General features: G+C 51.0%; 1 protein-coding gene across 4 annotated transcripts in view; it reads left to right on the top strand.

The window, feature by feature from the left end:
* EPHX2 (epoxide hydrolase 2) overlaps positions 1-27,136 on the top strand; it is a 50,885-nt gene extending 23,749 nt beyond the window's left edge. For 2 of the 4 annotated variants that reach the window (XM_036032058.1, XM_036032060.1), the window contains 11 exons: positions 947-981; positions 2,224-2,250; positions 3,184-3,269; positions 4,823-4,934; positions 17,533-17,604; positions 19,384-19,414; positions 20,120-20,225; positions 22,072-22,141; positions 24,866-24,946; positions 26,508-26,566; positions 26,707-27,136. In XM_036032058.1, coding sequence (XP_035887951.1) covers positions 947-981; positions 2,224-2,250; positions 3,184-3,269; positions 4,823-4,934; positions 17,533-17,604; positions 19,384-19,414; positions 20,120-20,225; positions 22,072-22,141; positions 24,866-24,946; positions 26,508-26,566; positions 26,707-26,785 — 758 coding nt within the window. In that variant the 3' untranslated portion in view covers positions 26,786-27,136. Of the gene's footprint in view, positions 1-946; positions 982-2,223; positions 2,251-3,183; positions 3,270-4,822; positions 4,935-5,335; positions 6,254-17,532; positions 17,605-19,383; positions 19,418-20,119; positions 20,226-22,071; positions 22,142-24,865; positions 24,947-26,507; positions 26,567-26,706 lie in introns of those variants that run through there. The other 2 variants (XM_028520344.2, XM_036032061.1) reach the window with 2 other exon arrangements.
* Positions 27,137-27,402: the final 266 nt, after the last annotated feature.

Below are 27,402 nucleotides of genomic sequence, written 5' to 3'. Positions count from 1 at the left end.
AGAAATCCCATGCCATTCTGATCCATAAACCTGTCTATGTGACCATTTGTTTTTTTCTTTCTTGCCCTCGACACTAGGGTCTTTTCTTTATTTGTTGTATTCTAAAATTTTATGATCTTGTGCTGTGACAAAGGTCTTTTTTCATCTACTTTGCTGGATACATTTATCTTTTGGTTCTTGGAAATTTTCTTGAATTACTTCTGTGGTAATTCTGTTTTTTTCTTTTTCTTTCTGGACTTGCCAAGAACCAAACCATTTATTTAACCATTTATTGTTAAAATATTCATACTACTCAAAACAATCTACAGAGTTAATGCAACCTTGATTAAAATCCAGTAGCATTTTTTTTACAGAAAAAGAAGACACAATTCTATAATTCATATGGATCCACAACAGACCATAGTCAAACCAATCTGGAAAAAGAACAAAGCTGGAGGACTCACACATTCTGATTTCAAAATATTTTACAAAGCTACAGTAATCAAAACAGTATGGTACTGGCATAAAGACAGAATATGGAGCTCAGAAATAAATTCACACATATTCTACACGCATATGGTCAACTGACCCTTTGGCAAGGGTGTCAAGAACACGCAATAGGGAAAACACTGAGAAAATGAGCTATGCACATAAAAAGAATGAAATTGGACCATTATCTTACACGTTATCTTACAAAAAATTAACTCAAAAGTAGATTAAAGACTTAAATGTAAGACTTGAAGCTAAAACTTCCAGAAGAAAAATAGGGGAAAAGCCTTGTGACCTTGGTCTTGGCAATGATTTCATGGGTCCGACACCAAAAGCACAGGCAACAAAAGCGGAAACAAGTGGGCTGCATCAATCTGAGGGTTGAACACAAACTTTTGTTTTGGTAAAAGGGTCCTCTCGGCTGTTGCTAAATTTTAGCCCTGCATATTGAATGCATTTCTTTTCTTTTTAATTGCAGAAATAGAAGAATATTCCTTGGAAGTGTTATGCAAGGTAAGAAGGATCTTTGGGAAACATCTGTAACATCTTTTTCCTCTTGGTGTTTTTGCCAATATAGGACAGAAGTGTGGGTGTTCACTTCAATCTCAGGAAAATATCATTTCACAACATTTAGGTTTAATTCTTACTGAAAGTTTGCTGTGTCTCAAGTCCTGCTCTCAGCATTTGATGGGAGAGGAAACTGAGTCCCAGGTGATAGCCTGAGGGTAATTGCCTGAGGGGAACAGCCAGTAGAGCCAGGTCTGAACCCTACGTTAGCTTCCATAGCTCTCCCTTTAGCCGCTCCCCCATATTGTCTTTTCATCCTGGGAGCTTTAAAAATTACTGTATTTTGGTATAGATGTTGGTGGCCAGACCTAAGAGTTAGTGTGTGGGTCAGTGACTATTCTAAGACAGGCATAAGCACTGTCGCAGAGGGGGACCCTCATCTCAGAGCTTAAGGGGGGATGGGGCAAAGGTGAGGAGAGTCTGCGACCCAAACTTCCTTAGAACAAAAGCAAAGGCTGGAGGGGTCAAGGGGGGGACAGAAAACCAGCAACACTACTGCTTACACTAAAATTACAAAGAGCCTCTATCTCAGTGTCACAGCTCTGGAGCCCCCACCCCCACCCCACCAGCCCCCCACGCAGCCTCTGCATCTCACAAGGGCAGTGCAGGTAGAAGCCTGGTTTCCAGTCGGGTCTGTGTCTCCTCCCTCGGTTTCCAAGCCTTTGCCTCTTCCGCTCTGCTGCTCCTGAGAGCAAGCTGGAAAGGGAAGGGAGAGAACTCCAAAGCTAGTGGAATGTGCGAACGTTTCGTCAGTGTGCTCGGGCTGCTGTGACAGAGTACCCCCGACTCGGTGGCTACAGCAACAGGTTTATCTCTTGCCATTCTGGAGGCTAGAGGTCTGGGATTAAGGTGCTAGCACGTTTTTGTCTGAGGCTTCCAGGCGAGGCTCGGAGGTGGCCATCTTCTCCCTGAGTCTCCATGCGCCCAGATCTCCTCTCCTTATGCAGACACCTGCTGGATTGGATGAGGGCCCGCCCTGATGACCTCATTTTAACTTTGTCATCTCTTTAGTGACCCTGTCTTCTCAAATACAGTCACCTTTGGAGGCACTGAGGGTTAGGGCGTCACCTGTGAGTTTTAGGGAGACAAAATTCAGTCGATAACAAAGGCAACACAGTCATTCTAATCTTGACATGGCTGAGGTGGGTGGATACAGTTCCTGATTTGTGTGTGTGTTTTCTTTCTTAGGATATGGTAACCTTCCTGGATAAGTTGGTAAGTAATCATTTTCAACCGAACTCTTTGGAGAATTCTGTTTGGGTCTGGGCAGTTGAAGACAAGATGGTGCCTTCAAGGTGTCGGCTGCAGAGCTCTCCAGGGGCACGGAAAGGCCCACTCGGGGACAGTGGGACTCAGGGGTGGGGGTGGGGGGAGCAGAAGGGATCACAAAGACAGAGATGTTGGAGAACTGTGTAGAGATAGTTTGGGGGTTTTTTTTTGTTTCATGAAAAGCATCTTTCAGGGAATAGGATACCTTTGTTGGCTTGAGTCAAGAAGTTTAGAAAATATCCTATAGGCTAATATTTCACAACTTTTTAAATATCTTTTGAAATATCTAAAATCGAATGCCTTCATTTAACTTCATTTGGAATGTCAGACTCGAAACCACTCAATGAGGATCTGTGAATACGCTTTCGCAGAGCCCCGTGCCACCCCTGGGGCGGCGGCTCAGTGGCACGCTGCCCCCCTCTCAGCTGGTCCTGGTGCGGAGTGGAAGCACTGTCAGGGGAGGGATGGCTACGGGAGCCTCAGAGCGGTGCGATGGGTCACCTGTGAGCGGCTGTGATTGCCAAGGGAGGAATCTGATATGACTCAGGGGTCCCAGAATGATAACCAGGCACGGTGCCGGGCACTAGTGAAGGAGGCGAAAACATCCCAGTCCCTGATCTCTGCGGATTCTCAGTCCCGTGGAATTGGCCTTGGAACTTTGAGTATGCTGGGGACACCTGAGAGGGCATGGCCTGGTGTGGCCGCCCCGTCCTGACGCTGTAATGACCTTGTTGCCACACGGCCCGTGGAGGAGTCCCTGGGAAGTGAACGGAAGGACCGCATCTCAGGACCGGGCCTAAGGAGAACTCGGGGCCTGGGGTCTTGGCGCCTCAGCCCAGAAGCCCACCCACATTCGCTGCCTTCTTTCCCCTTCGCTAGGGCATCCTTCAGGCGGTGTTCATCGGCCACGACTGGGGAGGCATGCTGGTGTGGAGCATGGCTCTCTTCTACCCTGAGAGAGTGAGGTAATCAGGCCAAGGGCAGTGAGGGTTTGGGTAAGACGGGGGCTGCATTCCCATCAAATCCTTCCTCGGGTCTTGAACCCCAGAAAACTTCTTGAAGACAAACAGGTTATCTGGGAAGGTACCCCCTTAAGTCCTCAGTGCCCGTTGGCACACCAACAAGGAGGACTTAGTGAGCTAATAATGTCTTAGACAGCGAGGCCTGCCCCTGTTACTGGTAGTGCGACAAGTAATTCAGGGACTCAGTATTCAGTGGGCGTGCGGGGGAATCACGGCAGACTCGGAGGGGAGTGGGGAAGCAGCAGGGGTGCTGGGTTTATAGAACTGAGCACCAGGAGAGACTAGTCCCAGATGGAGAGTCAGGACTAGAAAGTGTGGCTTCCAGTTTTGCCCTGAACGAGCACTTTTAGGCCTTGGTTTCCTCAACCACAAAGTGGTGCCGCGAACTCCTCCCTACCCGACTACATACCCTGCACTCGGGTGTACAGGTGTCAGGTTGGCATGCATTTCACGATCACCCTCACGTCAGGCACAACCACCCTTAGAAGGGCATTTCGGAGCACCGGCAGGGGCTACAGGTGGCGGGTCTGGAGCCCAGAGAGTCAGGTGTATTTTTGCAGCTGCGCTCTGTTGGCGCTGGCAACCCAAGCTAGAACTGGTCTGACCTCCCATTTTGGCCTGGGGTCTTAGCAAAGTTAAATAAACATTGCCCTTAGCAGCCATCTGTGTTTCCCTGCCTGCTCGAGTTACTTTTTATTTGGCTAAGTTTATAACAATGGAAACACTGGAGAACTTGGTTCAACTCCACCACAGCTCAAGTGGTAGAATGGTATCAAACACTAACAAGAATCAAACATTTTCTAAAATGTCTTAAAATTTGTTCACACTCTTATTCTGATCTCTTTAGCTTTTCTCCCTGTCTTCTCTCTCATTCAAAAGCAAAATAAGAGCTCAGTTCTTAATAACTGGCTTCCCCAAAAGGCTACTCTACTTGCTGTATTAGATGCCAAGTTCAGGTTTCCATCAGGGCTTCCATGATGCCCAAACCCAGAAACGTCTTATCCCCTTGAACGCCTGTGGTATCTGTGCTATTCTTATGGCCTTCCTTATTAAATTGTGAGAAGCTCCTTGAGGGTTGACTTTCTATTTCCTCTCCCCTTGTGTATAGTGTAGAATTATACTCAGCACAGAAGAGACACAGTAATGAAGGAAGGAAGGAATAAATGAATGCTAAAAACCAGGGGGAGATTGTATGTACTGTTCACATACCCTAATCAAGGTTGATACACTGCAAGTGGAGTGTGTGTGTGTGGGCGGGGGTTGTCTGTCTGTCTTCATCTAAGGCGAGTGGGAAATACTGCAGTTTGATGAGGGAAAAGACCACTGGGCTGGGTGTGAGAAGGTCTGAGTGTGGATCCTTTCGTACCACACGCTGCTGGACGAGAGCCTGTGCACATCACGTGCCCGCTTCCGGCTTTGGTTGGACATGCAAGGTCCTGTCTGGTTCTTGCAGACCGTCTTCAGGGTCTGTGTCTTGGTGCCTCTTCTTTCCATAGGGCCGTGGCAAGTTTGAATACTCCCTTCATGCCGGCAAACCCCAACATGCACCCGATGGAGAAAATCAAAGCCAGCCCTGTTTTTGAGTACCAGCTCTATTTCCAAGAACCGGTAAGTTCGGGGCCCAGCAAGGTATGGCTCTCCTTTCCCCGTTCTCTCTCCTTCTCGCTGACTCGATGCATCTCTGTCCCCTGGCGTTACTCAGAAATGACTTTATAGACGGGCTTGGGCGAGACTGACTCCGGAGCTCAGCTGTCCTTTCTGGGTGACGACGCATTTCTCTGTGTGTGTATTTGGGGTGGTGAGGGGAACGGGAGTGCGGGCGATGGCACACCAGCTTCTCCTGCTCCCCCAAACTGTGGAGTCGGGGCTGAGTGCTAGTTTGGAGCTGCCCCCTTTTAGTTCTCTGATTGGGAGGGTGGTAGAACCCATCCCTTGCTGGTGACATCTCCTCGCCTCTTGCCCGGGACCTGGTATCTCGACTTCTTGAGAAGGAAGGTTTGTGATCACAGGGAGTGGCAGAGCCTAAAAGCCCTGTAGGGACCTCTGGTGTGCTTTGGAGACGTGGGGCATTTCTAGGCGTCACCCGATGTGCCACAAAACCCAAGATGCCCCTTGGAGCTCAGGTGACGTGTGTGCTGGGGTATCACGTGTCACTGGGATTCACCGGGAGCAGCATCAGAAGTCAGTGTCACTGGCTTGCCCCGTGGCTGACCTCAGCTGTGGTGCACCTGTGGTGCATTCATTTGTGGGCTCTGGACCCCAATGTCTAGCTACATCTGGGTAATTCAGAAAGGATAAAAGCTTTCATTAACACTCTAAAGAGAGAAGAGTGGATTAAATTAATTAATGAAGATCACAAGAGCATTGCTTGAAGGTGGTACATTTCCAGCGAGGGTCACAACACCCCAGTTCTGATTGGGCAAGTAACTTTTCTCTAAGAACAACCTTATTAGATAAGATGGTGCCTCAAAAGAGGAAGTTTTTGATTCCAGCAATAACCTGACTCACTGAGAAGGACACCAGAAGCCTCCAACAACAAACATCGTGAAAAGAGACTCCATGAATCACATCCTCCTTTGCAGCCCGTGCCCGTCCAGGCCACAGCCCAGAGCGTGGGAAGAGTGAGCGTCCTTCAGCTCGAATTGAATCAAAATGGCTTGAATTAGTTTGAAGCAGTCTTGGTCTTGAAGGATGGATATGATTAAACAGTATGTTAGTCAGTTAGGGCCGCCGTAACGAAGTACCACGGACTGGGGGCTTAAACAACAACGTGGATGATCTCGCAGTTCTGGAGACCGGAAGTCAGAGATCAAGGTGTCTGCTGGCTGGTTCTAAAGTCTGTCTGCTTTGTCTGTAGATGGTCCCCTCTTTGAACTGTCCTCACATGGCACTTCCTCGTGCCTGTCCATCCATATTTCCTCTTCTTTAAAAACTTTGTTTTCTTTCCATTCTCTGTCTGTCTTTCTGTTAATAGATTTTATTTATTTATTTTTAGAGAGAGGAAGGGAGAGAGAAAGAGAGGGAGAGGAACATCTATGTGTGGTTGCCTCTTGTGTGCTCCCCCACTGGGGACCTGGCCCACAACCCAGGCATGTGCCCTGACTGGGAATTGAACTGGTGACCCTTTGGTTTGTAGGCCAGCACTCAATCCACTGAGCCACACCAGCCATGGCAGATTTCCTCTTCACAGCGAAGTAGGGCCCACCCTAAAGACTTCATTTTAATGACCTCTTTAAAGATCCTACCTCCCAATACCATTACATTCTGGGCTACTAGGGATCAGAACTTCATAGGCATTTCTGGGAGACAGGGTTCGGCCCACAACAGATGGGTAAAAGAAAAAAGGGACAGTGTCCCTTGTGAAAGAAACAGGAGGATGACAACAGGAGGGGGGCAGTGAGGGTGAAGAGTGGGGACTGTGAGAGGCTGGCATATTAGGCATGAGATCTGGGCGAGTGGAACCGGAAGGACCAGGGGACCCTTGTGCAAAGGCTGGAAAGTAAGCCCCCAGTCGCAGCTGGTGTCAGCAGTGGTGGAAAACCATTGTAGGTTCGTCACTCCGTCAGAGATGGCCGAGTGAAAATCCTTTCAGCCGGACTAGAAATCGGAAGCCCGGTCTCAGGTGTGATGCTCCGCCCACCACCCTTTGCCAGGTGTTTGCCCCACCCAGGCACAGCTCATGCTGGAGAAGTATCTGGTGAGAGGGAGAGAAGCAAAGTGCTGGTTCTGGGTTCTTGAGTGGCAGCTCCTTGGCCTTTGGGAACTGAGGAGGGAGCAGAGTCCCCCACAAAATTAGGGAGCTGCGGTTTGGTTCCCTCTCACCTCTTATCTGACCTCATTCTCAAGCTCTGGCTCTGCTTGGCCCCCACCCCAAGTGTCCAACCGGAGCTCCCCTCCCAGAGGGCGCCGTCCCACAGGTCCCTTCCATCACCCCAAATCTCAGTCACTTCTCACCCCTCTCCCCCAACGCAGCCCCCATGCCCTGTGGGTCGGTGCCAACAGGCCCCCGACACCCTGGCCCCACCGCTGGGTGCCCCGTGTGGGTGATCCAGAGGGAAAGTGTGGGCATGGGGTGTCGTCCTTACTGTTTTTTCTTCCACATCCTCTTTCTTTTTTCTCTTTTTCATCCTTTTGGGTTGAATATTTGTAAGAAGACTCCATCTGCTGCGAAGCAAAGGTGCCCTGTAACGTGTGTGAGGGATCGAGTGTTACAGACAATGTTGAAATGTCAAAACGTTTTGACGAGTGTTACTTGTGAAGAATTAATGTTCATTATTTCATCTAGCAAATACTTATGCATCTTCTATTATGTGACAGCTTCAGGAGTGGGTCTAGACATGAGTAGCGACCTCTGAGGGCTTCAACAATTCCTGAGAGGACAGGCAGGGGACGAGTAGCATAAATCACTGTAACGAGGTACAGCCCGTTCTGGGAGTCTGTAAGAAAACAGTTAATTTTTACTCATTTAAAGGAGAGAGCATTGGAACCGGGCCCGGGACGATGAGTAAGATTTGGAAGGGTGGATGTGAGTGAGAAGGATATTCTAGTCTGAGGGACACATGGCTGAATTTGCATGTAGAAGTTGTTTAACCTGGGATAAATATCACGGGAGATGAGAGTTTCTAATGAAATTGTCAGTGATCCTTAAGGTGAGTTTTGTAAGGTCTGGAGCATCTTGAAATTGCCCACAGAATTTAATGTATGCCCACATGTTTCCAGGGAAAGGAAGAGTCCCTGACTTTCATCAGAACCTTAATAACTCTGTAAAGGCTAAGAGTTGCTGGATGGGATGGGCTTGGTGCTTCAGGTGGGGAGCAGGGAGCTGCAGCCCAGCATCACCTGGGAGCTTCACCTGACAGGCCCTCTGCCATCTACCCAGTGAGAAGCTGCGCTTTAACGAGGCCCTCCATGTGACTCATTATCTCATTGACTGCTCACGGTGTCTATCTAGCCCAGTGATTCTCAGATATCATCAGAGTGGGAGGCTAGATTCCTGGACCCCAGCCCCAGAGCCCTGATAGAGTAGGTTTTGTTGGGGCCAAAGGATTCGCATTTCTAACAGGCTCTTGGGTGAGGCTGATACCGCTGGTCCCGCAAGCACAGCTTGAGAACCAGGCTGTAGCCTCAGGGGAGGAGCTAATCCAGCCATTCCCCAGGCAGTGCTGGGCTGATAGCCATCCTTCTGCCGGGGCGGGGATTAGAGACCTCTGAGCAGCTGGTTCCAGTAAGGCCTGCTGGAGCGGACCTCGGGGCGGGGGTGGGGGGCTGGGCCTTGGCTGTTGCCTGCACGTAGGGTGCCTTTACTGCAGTGATTCTCAGGTTTCTAGGTTCAGGTTCCCTTGCACTCTGAAAAGTCACTAAGGACTTCAGGGTTTTGGTTCATGTGGATTATATCTCTATCTATGGATATTTACTCTACTAGAAAGTGAAAGTTTAAAATATTAATTCATTTTAAAATAACACGCCCACGTTAGTGTACATAACATTTTTATTTTTAAACAAACTTTCCTTAAACAATTTAGTGAGTGAGTAGCATTGTTTTACATTTTTCAGATCCCTTTTGTGTTTGGCCTAAGGGACTCAGCTGGTTGTCTGCGCTGCTTCTGCAGCCAGCTGCGCGAGAGCGCGCACGGATCCTTCGGGATCCGCACAGCTGCCTCCGAGAGCCCGAGAGATAGACACAGGCAGCACGCTGGCCTCAGGGCTCCCCAGGTTTCCTCCAGACAGACCTTTGAAAAATGCTGCTTTTTTAAAAAGTTGCATTAATGTAATTATAGGAGCTAGAAAAAGGGAATAGTAGTTCCACTATATATTGTGTTTTGATCAAATTTCAGTGAGAGTCTTTATCGATGGGATTTAACTCATTTAAATTATTTTCTTCATTTGTTTTTAAATTGTGAAATGCACGCGATGTAAATTTACCTTTTCCGGCGCACAGTGCGATGGCGTTAAGGGCATTTCCACTGCTGTGCGGCTGCCCCGCCATCCAGCTCCAGAACTCTTTTTATCTTGCAGAACGGAAACTCTGTCCCCACTAAACACTAACTACCCCCTCGCTGCTCCTCCAGACCCTGGCAACCCCCGTTCTGCTTCCTGTCTCTACAAAATTGACTTCTCTAAGTGGAATCTGACTACTCTAAGCGGAATCGTACAATATTCGTCCTTTTGTGTCTGGCTTATTTCACCCGGCATGTGCCATTCACATTGTAGCACGCATCAGAATTTCCTTCCTCTTTTTTTTAAGATAGGATTTTAAAAAAGATTTTATTTACTTATTTTTAGAGAGGGAAGGGAGGGAGAAAGAGAGAGAGAGAAACATCAATGTGTGGTTGCTGGGGGCTGTGGCCTGCAACCCAGGCATGTGCTCTGACTGGGAATTGAACCTGTGACCCTTTGGTTCGCAGCCTGCGCTCAATCCACTGAGCTACACTAGCCAGGCCTCCTTCCCCTTTAAGGCTGAATAATATCCTATTGTATGTGTAGACGACATTTTGTTTCTTCGTTCCTCTGTCGATGGGCAGCTGGGTTGCAACTATTGCTGTGTTTGAGTGCTGTATGCCAGTTAGCTCTGTTGCAACCACACTCTGGCGTCCGTCCCGACTCTGGTGTCCGTCCCACCCTCTCAGCTGAGCAAGCAGAGACTCTGCGACAGGCTCCCTAACTGGCCCGACACTGGGTTCATGCCTGCGTGGGGGTGTTGACCTCCTGTTGTTTGACTTCAAAGTCCGTGTGCCTCCCCTTAGGCCACTCTGGGAGGGAGCTTGGGGTTGGTTATGTCTTGCATGTCTCAGCAGAAAGGGGAGAAGCAAACCAGGCTGAGCTCAAAGTCCTGATTGAAAAAGCAGCCCCAGGGGAAAGACGGGAGCTTATTGCAGTCCCAGTGGGACAAAGGTTTTGGTTTCAAAGGTTGGCACCATCCTTGTGAAAACAGTGCCTCTGCTGTTCTGTCGCGACACTGGGTTTAAGTGTGGGATGGAGAGCAGGGGATGGTTTTGTTCTCAAGCAAGGCCTCTTGTCAGGGAAAAGTTAGATATTCAAATTAGCGATCTGGCCACTGAAGGAACCCAGGAGCCCTGCCGGGGTAGTCTGGGTAGGCACACAGCTGGGTCTCACAGAGAAGCCATTCGCCTGGGTTGTTCCAGCGTGCCTGCTACCTACTCAGTAACAGGACAAAGGATGAAAAAGGATGGCCTCACTGGATGGTTTTCAAGCAGATTGTAGCTGCAAACGTATTCTGGCCAATAAGTAAAACGTAAAGTGTACAGCAACTCTTTGCTTTCAGGGATGGGTGTTGATAGCCAGCCCTTACTTTCTGCCTCTTTCTCCCCAGCCCAGTCCCCACTGCTCTAGCCTGGAGGAGTCATCCTTGAGGACTCAAGGTCATTCCAGACTCATCCGGCCTGAGGAAGGCTCCGGACTGTGCGGGTGTCCAGCCTGCCCACCTCTTGCTCCTATTTGCAGAGCACGCTGCGGGGTGCGGCTTAGACAAATTCCAGGTTTAGATCCAACGCCCCACCCCCAGCCCTTTGAACCCTTAGCCCACGTGTTTACGGTCTTGTCCTGGGAATTTGCCAAGTCTGGTGGAAACCAGTATTAAAAGGTGTCTTTTTCTTTGCTTCCCAGAGAAGGGGTAATAGGCTTTGCATTTGTATTAGTAAGAAAGGGAGGACAAGGAGGCAGCTCTGGGCAGCAAAGACTAAGAATCAGCTGAGTAATTTTAGCAGGACCTGAGTAATTTTAAATCTTAAGACTCTTCACGTCTTGCTTAGCTGGGGACATCTCAGAGCCTCTTTGCCCCGCCCCAAATCAGAACGTGTCTAGTGTGTCCTATTAACCCTGCCCTCTTCTGCCTCCCAGTGCTGGTTCATCTTCGCTTCTTCCTAGATAGGAAGTGCCCCCTAGGCAGGAAGAAGTACAGGTGTATTTTTATTTGGGTTGTGTGGTGTGTGGTACCCACGTGTGCGTGTTCACGTACCCATGCACACATGTGTATGGAACCATAAAACAAGCTATAGTCAGATTTCAAGCACCAAAACTTACTTTTAGGTATTTAACCAGCTGAGAAACTAGGGAATAGAGAGAAAATGTAGGGAAAGGAAATTTTAGGTCTTGGTCAGGGCAGAGGGTTTTGCCTGGCTGAAGGGCACTTCCACAAACGATCTTTCTCCCTCACAGGCTCGAGTCCTCCTTAATCCCTAGAGCACTCTAACTCCCTCCCTCAGGCTACAGGGACAGCTGGTGATTTGTTACATCCTGTATTTTTTAGCCAATTTATGCTTGCTACTTTAAAGAAAACACTTAGTTGTGCAAAATAAAAAGTTAAATCCCCCTTCACTCATCTAGAACTAGCTACTATAAATAATTTGGTACTTCCCATTTTTAAAGAATATTTCAGTGTGTGTGTACATGAGAGTATATATAACTTTTGATATAATTTGAGTCATTCTGCTTTTTCATTGGATAGATCTTAGACTTTCCTGCAGTACATAGAGATTTACCTCATTCCTGTTTTGTAAAATATGTTACTTATTTATTTTTAGAGAGAGGGGAAGGGAGGGAGAGAGGGAAACATCAATGTGCTGTTGCCTCTCGCATGCCCCCCAATGGGGACCTGGCCCATAACCCAGGCATGTGCCCTAACTGGGAATTAAACTGGTGACCCTTTGGTTCTCAGGCTGGGACTCAATCCACTGAGCCACACCAGCCAGGGCAAGATTTACTCCATCCCTTTTAATGGCTGCTTGGTGCTTCATAATCAAGATGGACCGTAATCATTCACATAACCAACCTTCCATTGAGGAACACAACTTTGATGGAATCACACATTGGGAAAGAATGTGCCACCGTGAGCTGCCCTCCTCGCCAGTCTTTGTCACAGTTTTGTTTTTGTGCCTTCCCTGGGAGGAACTGTTGGCATTTCGTTTTTGTTTTCTGACGTGGGTTGTATTATGTTCTAGTGGAAAGAACCAAATACTGAGGCGCCTCACACTGGAGTTCTCACTCCCAGCCTAACCATTTGTAACCCACCTCCGAACAAGATCACACCCCAACCTGAGCCCTCTTCCTCCTCAGGATGGCCTTCCCGACTCAGTGCCGTCAGGACGAGCAGAAGGGGCCTCCCAGGGGAGGCAGCGTCACAGTGTCTCAGGCCTTCTCACAGCCCCTCTGAAACCTGACCTCCATCTCCCTGCCCCCCCCCCTCTCTCTCCAAGCTGCAGACAGTAATAATAAGCAGTTTCTGCTTTTTCCCCGGGTGTCAGACACCTCCACCCACTGGCACCCTCAGCCCCAGGGACAGCCACCCCAGCCATGTTTTCTGGCCTGTTCTGAGAGAACTCTGCCCCGAGTTTCAGAGGAATTCAAGTAATTATCAGGGTAGCCACAGCCCTAATCAGAGCAGCTGGCCCCAGCCCACCGGCTCCAGGGACCTGCCCATCTCCGCCCTGAGTCGGTGTCTTGTGGTCTCAGCCATAGATTTGCACCACCTGCCTGGGCTCCCGCTTTGCGGGAGCTGCCATTTGATTTAAGTGGCCGTCCCTACTGTCTTAGCCATGAAACAATAGGCCCAATTAAGGGCATCTTCCACAGCAGGCCTAGTCTACGGCCTGGAAAGAACACAAGGGAAGATGAAAGGGAAGTCCCGCTGGGCTGGTGAAAAGGGAGGAGGTGTCTGTCGGGTCTGAGCTGGAGAAGGCGGCCTGCTGTGTCCTCCTGGCTGCAGGGCCCTCCCTGGTAGATGAGGTGGCCGAGACCTCTGTCTCTGCCAGCACTTGGGTGAAAAGTCCAAACGAACCTGAGCTTCTTTATCTTACCCTAGTTTTCTGGGGCTCCTCTGACAGTGAGTTGATTATATGCATGGGAATAAAGACGGGGTGTAAGGAGAAGTCTGGGTGCTTTGGCTCCTGGGAACCCCTGCCCCCCCCCACCCTGTGGTCAGCACCCGTGTCTTCCTGCTGCTCAGTGGGCCCCAGGGGACTCAGAGGCTCTGCAGACCTTCAGCCTTGTCCTTCTTTCCCTACCCCTCACATCAAGAGACTCCTTGAAGTGGCAGATCAGTTTTCCGAGGCTGCCGTAACACATGGCCAGAACTTCAAACAACAGAAATGTGTTCGCTCACAGTGCTGGTGGATGAAAGTCCGAATCGAGGCCTCGGCAGGTTTGGTTCCTTCAGGGGGCTCTGGGGGAGAATTCTCTCCGCGCCTCTCTCCCACCCTCTGCTGAATGCCAGACACCCTCACTGCTCCTGGACTTGGCCGTCCACCCCTCATCCTGAGATCCTAACTTAATTACATCCACCAAGACCCCATTTCCAAGTAAGGTCAGGTTCACAGGTCCTGGGCATTTGGTCTTGGCCTATCCTTTGGGGTCACTATTCAAACCAGTAGGATGACGTGTGATGAGACTGGGGTATGCATGAAAAATGTATTTCACCAAGTGCTGCGTTTTCTTTATTGGTTTTTAACGTTCATTGTAATGATCGCGTTGAAGAGTGAGGCATGATATCCCCATGGACACGTGTATCAGACAGTGGGAATGTGTCTCAGGAGTAAGGGCGAAGCTGGAGACGCTGGTCTGGAAGCCTCAGAAACCAAGGAGGACAGAATTAGATGTTTCCTTCTCACTGGGAGTGTCTGTGATGTCAAGTGTAAAATAAAGAAGCAGGGAGAAAAGTGGACGTGGTTAGTAAGAACGGCTAAGAGATTCTGATGAATTCTCTAAGGTGGATCTCTTCTTTTTCAAGTCATTCACACCATTTCTAAGTTGCCTAGCAGGAAATCTTTATCCTTAAACATCCTTAGAGTACTCTGAGACAGCTCCAGGATTCATGGAATTCCAAAGGCTTTCTTTCTAAGGAGTTTCTTTTAGGACCTAGAACTTTCTTCAGCTTTGCTGCCCCAGGTGGTAACTTTTGGGCGATGGTAGATCAGGTGCCTTCATGTGGCGTTGTTCTGGGGGTTGGTGCTCAGCTCCACCTCAGAGCTGGAGGCGAATTACCTTGTTTGGTGAATATGGGTGTGCAGTGGAGTGCAGAAAAATGAAGCCACAACTCACGTGGTCATTTAGAAGATACTCCCTCCCAAGTCTTCATTGCACATTCCTTCCCTTTTGTCCTCCCTTCTCCCCTCTCTCCTTCCCATCCATCTAGCCTTGGTTGGCTACTTCCTCTTACCATGCTATGGTGGCGGGAATGAGAATGTGAACAAGGTACAGTGTGTTGTCCCGAAGAAATTAGCAGGCCAGTGAGGGGTCCAGGACTAAAAGTAGACAATTCTGATGCAATTTGGTAACATCAGTGATGGAGATAATAATTATGATGACAATGATAACCACTTATTGGCATCCCTCTTATATGTCAGGCATTATAGGAAATAAAACTCCCATTGTATAGATGAGGAAACTGAGGCTCTGGAAGATTAAGTCACCCAGTTAATAACTCTCAGAACCGGGGCTTGAAACCACATTTGTAGAATTCCAAAGTTTTTTGTTTAAGTCCTATGCTCGGTGGCACAGAGGGAGGTGCCCCATCCCGCTGGGCAGACAGGCACCTTGACATTGTTCTGTAGAACTTGAAAAAGAATTTTTGTAAATTACAGAGAGCCAACGCCATCAGCAAGGCACGCAGCCAGAGCACAAACATCACCGGCTTCTCCCCTTTCTGCCCTGACCTGAGTCCTCACGCTCTGCTCACCGGACGCACTCCCCTGTGGGTGCGCAGACTTAGTTACCTTTTGGCCCCCTTTGATTTTTTTTATTGATCCTTTTGGCATCTGTTTGCTCTTTCAAGGACCGTTTGAGGGCCAAAGCCCTGTTCCGAACTCTGGACCTACGGAGAGGCCTGCACACACCAAGATGTGCCCTGAGCTCATGAACCGCCGTGGTTCTGGGATGGATGGGGGCTGCTCTCTGTAAATCAGAGTGATGACCGCGTCGATGTGCTGGGGGGACTGGGGCTGCCATCGACCTCTTAAAATGTGCTTCCTTCCGTAGCTATTTCTTGCCTCTGCATTCATCTCGTAGCAGAGGGCCGTGATTGATTCTCCATCATAATTGAATCTTACACGTATGAGGGGACTGTAATTAACACACCAACATCAATTTCCTCGGCAAGTCTCAGACTGCAGTCCCAGCACTGCCTGATGACAGATGCGTCCCGTGCACCGTGCTGGCAGCTCGTAGATCCAGCGCTCTCGTGCTTTGCAATGTGCAGAACAAATGAAGTGCAGTGGAGGGGGACCTCTTACAGCGTGCAGGGACAGAGGGCCGCTGGTCACTAGCACGCTTTATTGACCTCACTTCTAGGATCCTCCTCTCCGGGAACATTACTTGGGGGAGAGAAACAAACATAATGTCAGCCTCTACTCTGCCAGTCACAGATAATCCTGGGAATAAGACGAGTGGATACTTCCTGCTCTCCGGGTGCTCCGGGGGGAGCACATGAAAGGTCCCCTGGGATCCAAGGAGAGCAGAGGGATTTTATAGTGATGGGGGAAGGCAGGACTTCAGGGAGAAGGCAGCGTTTGGGACAGGTGCAGAAGGCTCCTTGAAGGCAGTCTGAAGGATGCAAGTGTTCTTGGTGGATGTTACAATATAGAAAGTAAGAGAGGTGGGGAAGCAGGGCATCCTTTCAGAAAACATTCTGCAATCCAGTTTAGTTGTTCCCCAGGTACGTTCGGGCGAGCAGCAGAAAGGAGGAGAAGAATAGATTGACACGTTACTGTAGACCGAATGTTTGTGTTTACCCCTCCCCACCACCACCCTGCAAATTCATATGTTGAAATGCTAACCCCCTGATGTGGTGTTAATAGGAGGTGGGTCCTTTGGGAGATGATCGAGTCTTGGGGGTGGAGCCCTCGTAAATGGAATTAATGCCCTTATAACAGAGACCCCAGAGAGCCCCCTTCCCCCTTCCACCATGTGAGGACACAGCAAGAAGATATCATCTGTGACTCAGGAAGTGGGCTCTCGCTGGTGCCTTGACCTTGGAGTCCCAGCCTGCAGAGTGTGAGAAATACATGTCTGTGTTTATAAGCTACACAACTTACAGTTCTCTTCCAGCAGCCTGAATGGACTAAGACACCACCATACTCTTACCCAGTTTCTTCCCATAACACTGATTCCCTCGGGGACTGCCCAGGAAGGATCTCTCATTTCTGAGCAGCCACCCCAGCGGATCTGTGCCTCAGGGCCAGCTGATTTTCTTTACGCTGATTCTGTAACAGCTCTCAGGTCCAAGGGCTTTCAATTCCTGGAAAATACAGATTGTGTTAACATTTTCTTTTTCTGCCCTAAAAATCTTGGAGCCAGGAGACCTGAGCCAGTAGATTAAGATCCACAGATGGATCTTAAAGCCCCATGCCACCTGCCTCCCTGTTCTTTGTGTCTGGAAATGCTCCTGGACAGGGAATTGAGTGAGAAGGAGAGGTGGTGGGAAGATGAATCCAGACCCTTCATTTCCAGCAAGAATCTCTTCCCCAGCCCCAGAACTAGGGCACTTTCCTTCGTCTAGCCATCACCCCACCCTTGGGACCTCAGTTCTTATGTCTGCATCTCTTAGCCTGTTTTCCTGGAAATGGCCAAACAACCAGGTGTAGATAAGGCAATTAAATGTAAGGAGGCTCCCGTGAGGCCGGAAGACCTAGGAATTTGCCAGCACGAAGGGTCTGTGTCCCAGCTCTTTAACAAGGAACCTTGCTGCCCTCAGGGAGGCAATCCACGGGCTTCTGATGGGCCGTAAAAATTTACGCCCAAATCGAAGGAGACGGATTTGAAGTTATTGCAGCAAAAAGAGGTGTGATCGGAACAGCATTTGGCTTTTCCACTTGGCTCCTCAGAGTCCTTGGAATCCTCTTCTCTTCTCACCACCCTTCGGCCCCCCACCTCCTCCTGTGCCAGCCCCCGCCCCCTGTTCCCTTAAAGGGGTTATTACAAGCAAGACTTCTCCTGGTAGGGATTTTGGAAAACAAAAGAAAGCCACACCTATAAACCCACCTCCCAGGGGAGGAGTCACCGTTAGCATCTTGTATTTAATTTGAACCTTTTTTTAAAAAATGTGTTTCAGTATGAAAATCACAATGAATGTGCTTCTAATGGAACATGGGCTGGAGGGGATGGACTGTGGGGCGTCCTGCTTTCAGTCAGCTCGGGGAGGGGTGCAGTGGCCGAGATTTCTGTGGAGTCCGTCATTTTGCTTTCTTGATTATTTTAGGGAGTGGCTGAGGCTGAACTGGAAGAGAACCTGGATCGGACTTTCAAATGCATATTAAGAGCACATGATGAGGTGAGGAGCACCGGCGGGAGGGTCGGAGTGGGCTGGGCAGCGGGCCGGGGACTGCAGTGGTGCGAGGGCCGGGGACTGCAGTGGTGCGAGGTCGCTGGGTGGCCTCCCTACGAGGATGGGGGAGGGGCTCGAGTGTCTGGGCACCAGCCCACTGGCCTTCTGCCCTCTGACTGCTGCAGCCAGCAGGGTTGGGACTCGCACTCTACCAGTCGAGTTAAGGAGGAAAGGTCACGAAAGCTTTGAAACTGAAATGAAAGAACTGTTACATAATAGTGGCGCTTGAGAAATTATACCATTTTCACCTTGCCATTTTAGCATGTGTAATTGTTTATCAAAGCTCAAAATTAATTTCTACCCCTAAATCTTTTCGTGCACAAAGTGGCTCATCATGGTTTGTCTCCGTGACCACCGCCCCCCTCCGGTCTCAGGCGCGAGAGGTCAGCCGACTGCCTCGTCTCACGGGGCAGCGCCTGCCTGGCCTTCCGCGTGTCTGCCGCTGTCTCCGCGCCTCACTCACTTCGAGCGGCTCGCTGTTTCCTACCGGGTTCACTTGCCTTCTTCCTGAAGGGCCTTCTTTTGCAGTTCTGCTGGCAGTCGGGCAGTCATGCACTCCTAGCTATTCAGTCTTGAAGAATGGTTTGAGTGTGGAACTCGAGGTTGACATTTTTTTTTTCTTTTAGAGACTCCTGTTACTGCTCGGGAGAACCTGGCCTTGGGTCTGCCCCATTATTGGTCTTTTAGGGGTGTCTAATCTGCAGTTTAACCCATCTCTGAAGTCTTCTTTTTTAATTTCAAGGAAACTTTTTTTAATTGATGAAAATTGTATTTGTTTTTTTCCCCCCAATCATTTGGACTCTTGTTCTGTTCTTGTTTTTCAGGTTCTTTCCTGTGTATAATACTTTTAAGCATACTCTGTTTTCATTCTCTTCCCTCTTCCCTCTCTTGCAAGGTCTATTATTTGATGCTCTTGGGAAGTCTTATTTCATGGTTTGATGTCTGCTGTCCCTTGCGGTGGGATTCTGGGGTGTGCATGTGCAGGAGAGAGGAGAGAGGAGAGGGGAGAGAAGCGTGGTAACTTTGGTTGTGAGCTCACCCTCAGCAGCACTGAGTGTGCACCGGTGTGCTTAGTCAGTGTTGAAGAAGTGACCCTACTGTGCTGTAGCACCTGCCACTGCTGTAAGGCGTCCTGGGGGTGCCGCCAACCCAGCCTCTCTTTGTGGTTGCTTTTGTCATTGACTTTGCACCTTGGAGGTTTTGAAAGCATAGAGACAGTGTAAATCCAAACTTGTGAAGGCAGCCGCTATGAATTTCTTGGTGAACACTTTTGGGTTTCCTCTTAGTACCAAACCGAATGGACCAAGTCCTTTGACATCTCTCTGTCATGACGGGTGCGTTTTTTTCCCCAGCCCACCCTTCAGCCGAGGACCACAGACTTACTGGGTTTCCGGTGGAAGGCTGGGGAGGGTCCCGTTTTTAACTTCCCGTCTGCCGCAGACCTGAGGCCTCATCTCTTGCTCCCAGGGGCTGGTGAACCCGAGTCCTCTCACACCGCCAAGATCTGCGCGCGCTCGGTGGGGCAGCCTCGGCCCAGAGCTTGGGTTGCTGGCTGCTTCTGCTTTGGCCCCGGAGGGCTTGCCTGTCCCTCTTGGGAGTTTGGCACGTTTGTAACAGTCTCCTGGCACTCGTGGCTCTTCGGTGTGACGGGGTTTTCGGATGACCTGTCTCAGTCTGTTTTCTTTACTTCACCCGTGACATAATTTCTCACTCTTCTCCCTGCAGGGTCTTCCCATCATGTACAACATCCGTAAAATCGGTAAGAGTTGCTCTCAGGTTCTGAGGGAAGGGAGACAGGAGGCCGTGGCAGGGGCCCGCTGAGCGCTAAACGAGGGTTTCTCCATCCACCTCCTCTGAGCAGCAATAGCCAGCCGCCAGCTCTGAACTGTGACTTGTGTGACGTAGGGTCCCCGCAGGGGAACACCGCTCGCCTGAGCCCTGGGCTGACCGCAGGGCCTCGGGTTCCTTTCCTTTAGGGAACTTGGGAGTCAAGATCTTGTGAAAATACCAAGGCTCTCAGTGGAGACATCTGAAGAGGGGCGTAATTCATTAAGCTATGTAGAAAAGGCTTCGTCTAGGTGAGGAGGGAGCTGGGGGGCTGGCAGGGCCGGGAGACAGGGGAAGACAGGTGTTATCCCGGAACTGGGTTGCATGTTTCCGCAGGACAGGAGGGGGACGGTCAGTCCTAGAGCATTTCCTGGAAGTTGAGGCCCATGTGTGTGTGAGAGAGAGAGAGAGAGAGAGGGAGAGAGAGATTGATTGTTGCATTCCAGAATGACAGAGACAGCACAGACTTGGAGCCTGAGAAGAGATGGGCTTATCGTGGTTAAGAGAGAATGAATGAAGGAGCACCAGGGCACATGAGAGGCAATTAGGAGCTTCTCAACCTCGCTAGGGAAGGCCAGAGTTTGTTGCTGGGACACCTGGCCCAGGTATGGGATTGGAAAGAAGTGTCTTTTTGCAGGAGGACTCTTATGCAAAGCCCCCAAAGAGCCCAGCCTCAGCAAGCTCCTGTCTGAGGAGGACATCCAGTACTATGTGCAGCAGTTTAAGAAGTCCGGTTTCAGGTAAACAGAAGGGTACCCAAAACACAGAACAGAGATTGTCCCCAAAGAGGGGCTGCTGTGCTCTCAGGGTGCAGGGTAAGGCCCAGTTCTCCTTTACCACAGCCCCATGAATGCCTGGCCTGCCTTTGCTTACATGCCTCCAGTGTTCGAAGGCTCACTACCTTACGATGCTCTGCCGCTCTAGTTTGGAATAGATCACCTGGTTTTGCTTTATGCTTCGGGGCCCCTTCAGAGCAGATGTCTTTACCTGTTTTCAGTCATGACCCCTGTGAGAACCCAACAACAGCTCTGAGTTCCTTCTCCAGGAAAACACAGAAACTCAAAAATTGCATAAGTTTTTAGGGGTGTTGTAGACCCCTCTCTCTCTCTCTCTCTCTCTCTCTCTCAAAACAGCTTTAGTGAGCTTTGTCTCACCGCAGAACTCACTCTCTGAAACTCAGTGGTCTTTAGTGTGGTCACGAAGCTGTGCAGCCGTCCCCACGTTCCATTTTAGGACGTTTTCATTACCCCCAAAAGAAACTCCATTTCCTTTGCAGCCAACCCGCCCCCACTTCCCCTCTACCCTCCCAACCCGCTGCGCCGCACCCCCGCCCCAGTACTAGAAGGCGATCACCTGTCTGCCTTCAGTCTCCCTGGATTTGCCTGTACTGATACTGCATGTAAATGGAGTATCTTATGTGGTTCTCTGTGCCCGGCTTCTCTCACTTAGCTGGTGTTCTCAGGGTTCACCCGTGTTGCAGCAGGTGCAGCTACTTCATTCCTTTTTCTCAGATCTGCTTTTATGCCGAAGTTCGGGGCCCTGCTCTAGAACCACAAAGAATTGCTCCAACAGCCCCTTTCTTGCATAGCCCCTCAACTATTTAAATATCATAAGTCCTCAAAGCTCATGATTTCTTCAAGGACACTGCAGTTCACCACATTTCCATCCTTCCTCTCTCCCTTATGCCTCTCTCTTGACACCTCCATCCTTCACTCGAACCCAAGGACGCAGAAAGAGCCAAACCATGGTCACTTACTCACGACCTGGTCAGCCCCACCCCGGAAGTCCAGGACACTGCAGCCTTGGCCGTGAACGCCTGTGGCTGCCGCCCTTTAGCCCCCAGCTTCTCCTGTACCACCGCCACCTACAGCTCTTCCCTAAGGCTCTTTTTTTTTTCTTTTTCTTTTCCCCCTCCTCTTCTTGCTCCTCCTCCTCCTTCTTCTTCTTCAAGCAGAGACCATTTGAGAGTCTCAGATTTGGGGACAGATTTGCTCTGAAAGGGAGCACGGAGATAATCTGGTCTCACCCCCTCCTTGGTTAGGAGGAAAAGGTAAAAGTCCCCAAAGGGCATATGGCTTGTTCACAGTATTCCCAGGGTCTGGGGCCACAGGAGTAGCCGTGAGGGCCCGAGGGCGCCAACCCTAACCTTGCCTGAGGACCGGGAGAGTGTTCTAGGTCCAGGCCTACGGCCAACCTTACCTGTCCTGGAGGAGACCCCTCTGCACCACCCACTGATGTCCCTTTTCAGTGGGTTTTCCAGGGAAGGGAAATGGCCTCTGGATGGAGAGGGGCTAAGCCAAGCTCCGCATCCTGTTACATGACAGCCCCGGGCTAACGTGGGGAATGCTGTGGGCTGGCTCCTGCATGGCAGCTGCACCGTGAGCTCTGTGCTCACTAGGCCTTGCTCTGTGTAACGCTCTTGTGCAGGGCAAGAGACCTGGCTCCTGGGCTCTGTTCTCTTTCCCCTGTGGAAACTTTGCTCTTCCTGAGAAGATCATCTCTGTGTGAAGCTGGTTCCTGGTGGGGTCTATAGCATAGTCATTGACTAAAAGCTTTCCTGTTTTTATTCCCTGATCTGCCCCCCAGAGGTCCCCTGAACTGGTATCGAAACATAGACAGGAACTGGAAGTGGGTCTGCAAAGGCAGGGGAAGGAAGGTGAGTGCTGGTGCAGCGTGGCTCCCCTGCCCCCTTCCCACTGACCAGCTGATATGCCCTCGGGTCAGAGCTGGGCGTGGACAGACTGACCTGCCGGCTTCCTCCCTTCTGTCCTTTTCCTCTGGGCTTCCCGAAGTGCCTCCAATCAAGAGTCTCCCCTAGGACCTCTTGCTGAGGCTTCTCTTGAAACAGCAGAAGGTGGTGCTACAGCCAGAGCAGGGGTCTGTCCAGGTGACCGCAGCATCAGTCTGCAAGGCCCAGGTCTCCTGATGCTGCCCCAGCTCCATGAAGCAGATGGTCCAGGGCGACTCCCAAATGTGGCCGAGGTCGTGGAGCTCCTGGTTTGCAGTTGGAGCACTGGGTGTTCTCAGAGAGACAGGCCCTCGCCTCTGGCTGCGTCACGTGACCAAGTCAGTCTGAGTCTCAGTTTCCTTGTTTGTTGAGCAGAAGGTGGTTTCCAATCTCTGGGTCTGCAATAGGAGTCCTGGGGTCCCAGGTTACATGAAAAGCTTATGGAAAATTGCTTTTTCACAGTCCCCAGCTCCACAGGAGCCCTGGTTATCTTGTGGGCCCGCTCAAATGTGAACACCCTCTCTCTATGTGTCAGGCACTGTGCTGGGCCGTGGAGGTACCAGGTGCATAAAACAGATGAGGTCTCGGCCTCACAAGTTAGGTCCAGAGGCAGTGTGGTTAAGGGTGGGCTGGATGGCAATTCAGCCTGGGATCTGATCCCTGTGTGACCTTGGCTGAGATACTTAACTACTCTGCAAGAATGGTGCCCACCTCATAGAGCTGTGTAAGGATATCAGGGGTGAATGCGCGTAAAATGCTTAGAACAGTACCCAGCACATAGTAGTAGTTCAACTAATGGTCATTATCCTTATCGTCACTCTAATCTTCGATGGACAAAAATGGCAGAACTGCAGTTTGATGGGCAAACTCTGAGCATGGAAGAACATAATGACACAGTCTTTGGGGAGGTGAACCCTGAGGGCGTCTAAGTTGGGAACCCCCCGCTTTTTGGCAGTTTTCTTTTAGGTGCTCTTCCTCCCCCACTCCCTCCCATACACCCACCACCAGGTTGCATTTTGACCTGGAACATTCTAGAGTTTACACAACAGCAGCCTCAGGGTGAGTTTCAGCAGCAAAGGCACTTTGGAACGTGCCCTGGTCCTTCATTATTTGGAGGACCGGGTGCAGTGAGAAGCACATGGTTCTGCATGTAGGCAAAAAAAATAAATAAATAAATAAAATAAAATAAAATAGTGCAAATTCCCTCATCAGGGAGAAATTGAAGCTGTTTGAAAATTATAACAGTGGAGTGAGCACTGAGGCTGCGTGGAGGCTGCGTGGCCTCTCCGTGCCCCAGGCGTCCGTAGATAAACGGGAAGTCATGTTCGCTGCCTCTGGTGTCAGGCCAACGACAGTTGTGGCTGACCAGCCACTCACGAGGGTCTTGGCTGTCTGTTGGAAGCGTTCATCTAATTCAAAGAAAAGGAGTATTGATCTCCATTCAAGGGTATCTCTTTTCCTTTCTGGGGCCACCCGTTCGGTTCCATGGCACAGAGCGGGCCAGCCAGCTCATTCTTACTTAAGCATGCATGTGCACGCTCACCCAGGCCAGTCACGGCGCTAAGTTCATCGGCGTTGGAAAATCCCAATCTTTTCCTCCTTCACTTTCACACAAAACACTTTGCTTCTGACACTCCTGGTCACGAAATGTGTGAGGGCTTTTCCCCCACCAAGCAGTTCCTGCAACACTAGCGGGTGCCCTACGATTTAACTCAGTTCTAACGCTATCCACCTGAAGACAGAGTCAGATCCCACGTGTTAAGGACCCAGTCCTACGAGGCTGCCCACCCCCTGGCACCACACAATTCAGACCCCGGTAGCAAGTCTGGTTGTCACCTGTGCTTCCGACCCTCTGGCTACAGATCTGAGGCCCCCACAATCCCTTCCTGGGGTCTGATCAGTCTTTGCTAGAGTGGCTCACAGAACTCAGGGAAACCCTTCCTCACGCTTACCAACTGCGCAAAGAGTGTGATCAAGGACACCGGTGAGGGGCCACGTGGAGAAATACACAGGGCGAGGTCTGGGAAGGTCCCGAGAGCAGGAGCTTCTGTCCCCGTGGAGCCGAGCGTGTCACCCTCCCGGGCACATGGGTGTGTAGACACACTCCGAACCCCGAGCAGTATTGGGATTTTTATGAAGCTTCCTCATGGGGCTGTGATCAATTGTTAACTCCATTTCCAGGCCCTCTCCCCTCTCTAGAGAAGTGGGGGGTGGGCTGAAAATTTCGCGCCCCTGATCGTGGCTTGGTTTTTCGGGGGACCAGCCCCACCCAGGAAACACCGAGTTGCCTCCTTAGACCGGAAGGTGCTCCCAGAGCTCTTGTCACTTAGGAGTGTCCAGGGGTTCAGGCGCTCTGCGCCAGGACCCAGAGGCAGGGACCGATGCGTGCATTTTCTACTATCTCCCTGCACCCTTCCGGACCCGCAGCAAGGGTGAATGCCGCCTTCTTGCAGTGCATGCCAGACACAAGGCCGGGGCCACGGTGGTGCCGCTGGGGGTCCTTTGAGGGAGTAGTGGTGAAGGGAGCCACATAGCATGGAAATGGAGCCCGTCTCCTTGCCCCAGGGGAGGGGAGACCTAAGCTGTGGAGGGCACAAGAGAAGACATTCCTTCCCTCTGTGACTGCACCTGTTTTCTGTCACCCCTCCCCAGATCCTGATTCCAGCCCTGATGGTGACGGCAGAAAAGGACTTTGTGCTCACTCCTGGGATGTCCAAGCGCATGGAGGACTGGGTAAGGGCGGTGCTGCACCGGGGCCCTCGGTGCTTCTGGGAGGAGGCAGGGGTCCCAGAGGGCAGACGGCAGCTGAGGACGGAGTGGGACCTTCAGGTGAGTCACTTGCTTGACAAGGGGCTTCATCAGGAGCATCACTGTCACCTCTTGGGAGCCAGAACCATGACCGATGCTTCCTCCTCCTCGTACTGATGGAGTCTGCCCTTCATTCACTCACTCATTCATTTATTCATTTCGTGGGCTTTTACTGTGCACTTAAATGTGTCGGGACTGTGCTAGGTACTGAGAAGGTTAAGATGAGTAAGACACAGGCCCCGCCCTCCAGGAGCTGCCTGCCCTGCACTTACGCCCGCACTCAACACAGGCAGAGAGAGAGAACACGGGAGCAGATTGGGTGTTGAGAAGCGAGGAGCACGCATGCTTGGAGAGCGGCGGAGCTCGATGAGGCTGCAGGTTCTTGCTGAGCCTCTGGCCAGGCTGGGCTGTGAGGGCCCACAGCCATGAGAGCCACTGAAGGGGGTGACGGGCACCAAACCCAGGACCTGAAGCTCACTCTGTTCCAAGTGTAGGGGTTGGTGGTGAGTGGGGAGCTCTCAGGAAGGGTGACTGTGGGCTCGCCAGCTGCCCACAGCAGCTCATCTGCCCTGGGCTTGGGCTTCGTTAGTACCTCCAGGCACGGTGGGGAGGGCATGCTTTGGGATGCTGCCACAATGCCCCTTGTGGGCTCTGGATCCAGCCGAGGAAGGGGCTCCAGAGAGCTTGGAGCCCACGGGCCTTGTCTCTCTGGCCCAGACCCTCGAGGGTTTCTGTAGAAATTCAGGTTCTTCAGCTGGTCCTTTCCAGCCCCTCATAACTGACTGCTAACCTCACTGAGGCTTATCGTGCTTGGGAGTGGCAGCCTCCATCTCCAAGAAGAAAATGGCATGTCCCCCTCCCCCCAGCCTTTTCCACATCCTGTTAAGGTTCAAGGCGGTGCAGGAAGAAACACACATATCCTAAGCTGCTGCACTGCTGCTCCCTCTTGGTCTGCAGTTCTCGGCGCCTGTGGCTCTGACCCACTGTGAGAGTTCAGGTTACAGAGGGGGAAGCCAAACAGCCCCGAACGCAGACCACCAGCCTGGAAGCCCGAGAAGGGAATGCAGCTGCGACTATATGGCGAGGGCCAAACAGCTACTGAGCAGTTTCCAGGGAGCAAACAAACGGGCTGAGAGTGAATGATTCTGAAGGGAGACGGTTGTGACAAGTACAGGTCCGCCCTGAATGCAAATCTCAGCTCAGCCACTCTGGCCTTGGGCAGATTACCTAACCTCTCTGGGATTTCTGATTACCCCACAGGATTGTGGGTAAGGTTAAATAGGCAATGCATGCAGAGCACATAGCACATAGTAGTTGCTCAGTAACTTCCCTAAATAATGCAGAGCTTTTCAGGAAGGAGGGTGGCCTGTGAGTTGCAGAGAGGAAGGCACCTCGTCTCAGGGCTCCGTGTGACACTCTGCACCAACCTGACACCAGGCCTGTTTGCGTTCTGTCATTTACTTTTCCGGGTTGTGTTTTCTTCCAGATCCCCCACCTGAAAAGGGGACACATTAAGGATTGTGGACACTTCACACAGATAGAGAAGTAAGGAGCTGGGGGTCTCTGGGTGGGGGACATTGGGACTTCCCGCTCACCTTCAGTAAAGCTTTTCCCGGGTGAGCCGTTCACTTAGTGCGGACCGAGTGGGTGCAGATGGGGTGAGCGGCCTGGCGTTTCCTTTCCAGGCCCGCTGAGGTGAATCGGATCCTTGTCCAGTGGCTGGAAACCGACGCCCGGGACTCACCAGTGGCCTCGAAGCTTTAGGGTGTGACGTGTGCCCTTCGGGCTGCTGCTCTCAGCGCCAAGATGGGACCCTACCGCGCCTCTCAGAACCAGCGGCCTTGTTCTGAAGAGTGATTTTCTTTAAGTGCAGTGATTCCAATCCGGCCTAGTTTTTAGATACAGGAGGAATCGTGTGTGACTAATTCTCTGGATATCAGTGCATCGCTTTGTGTCTAAGGACGATTAGTGTCCCATGGGGGGACAGAGTGGGACAGCCAGGGGCTGATTTCCTTTTGACTAACCAATTTGTAGCTTCCGCAGCAAAATCGACAGTTAATTTTGAAGCATTTCCAGAGATTGGAACTCTTTTGTTCAATAGAGCTAAGACCGCTGTGAGGCACTGTTCATGTCCTCGGGAGGAGGGCCACGTGGCTGTTCTAGGAACTTCCCCCAGCCTCGCCCGGAAGCTGTGCCCACGGGTGTGTCGCCTGGCGGCGTTGCCTGCCCGCCCTGCTTCGAGTCCTCCCCCTCCCCTGTGTGGAGTGCCGCTGCGGCAGCCTCCCGACCGGCTGGCCGTCTGCACCAGGTCTGGTCTGAACATGGCAGGGCCTCCTGCTGGCCCCCCAGAAAGCCCATGCACTGCCTGGCCCCCTCCCCCA

This window comes from Phyllostomus discolor, chromosome 8, assembly GCF_004126475.2.
Source record: "Phyllostomus discolor isolate MPI-MPIP mPhyDis1 chromosome 8, mPhyDis1.pri.v3, whole genome shotgun sequence".
In the NCBI taxonomy this organism is placed as follows: domain Eukaryota; kingdom Metazoa; phylum Chordata; class Mammalia; order Chiroptera; family Phyllostomidae; genus Phyllostomus; species Phyllostomus discolor.
Note: the sequence above shows the minus strand (reverse complement) of the source record. Positions and strands in the feature narration are given on the sequence as shown.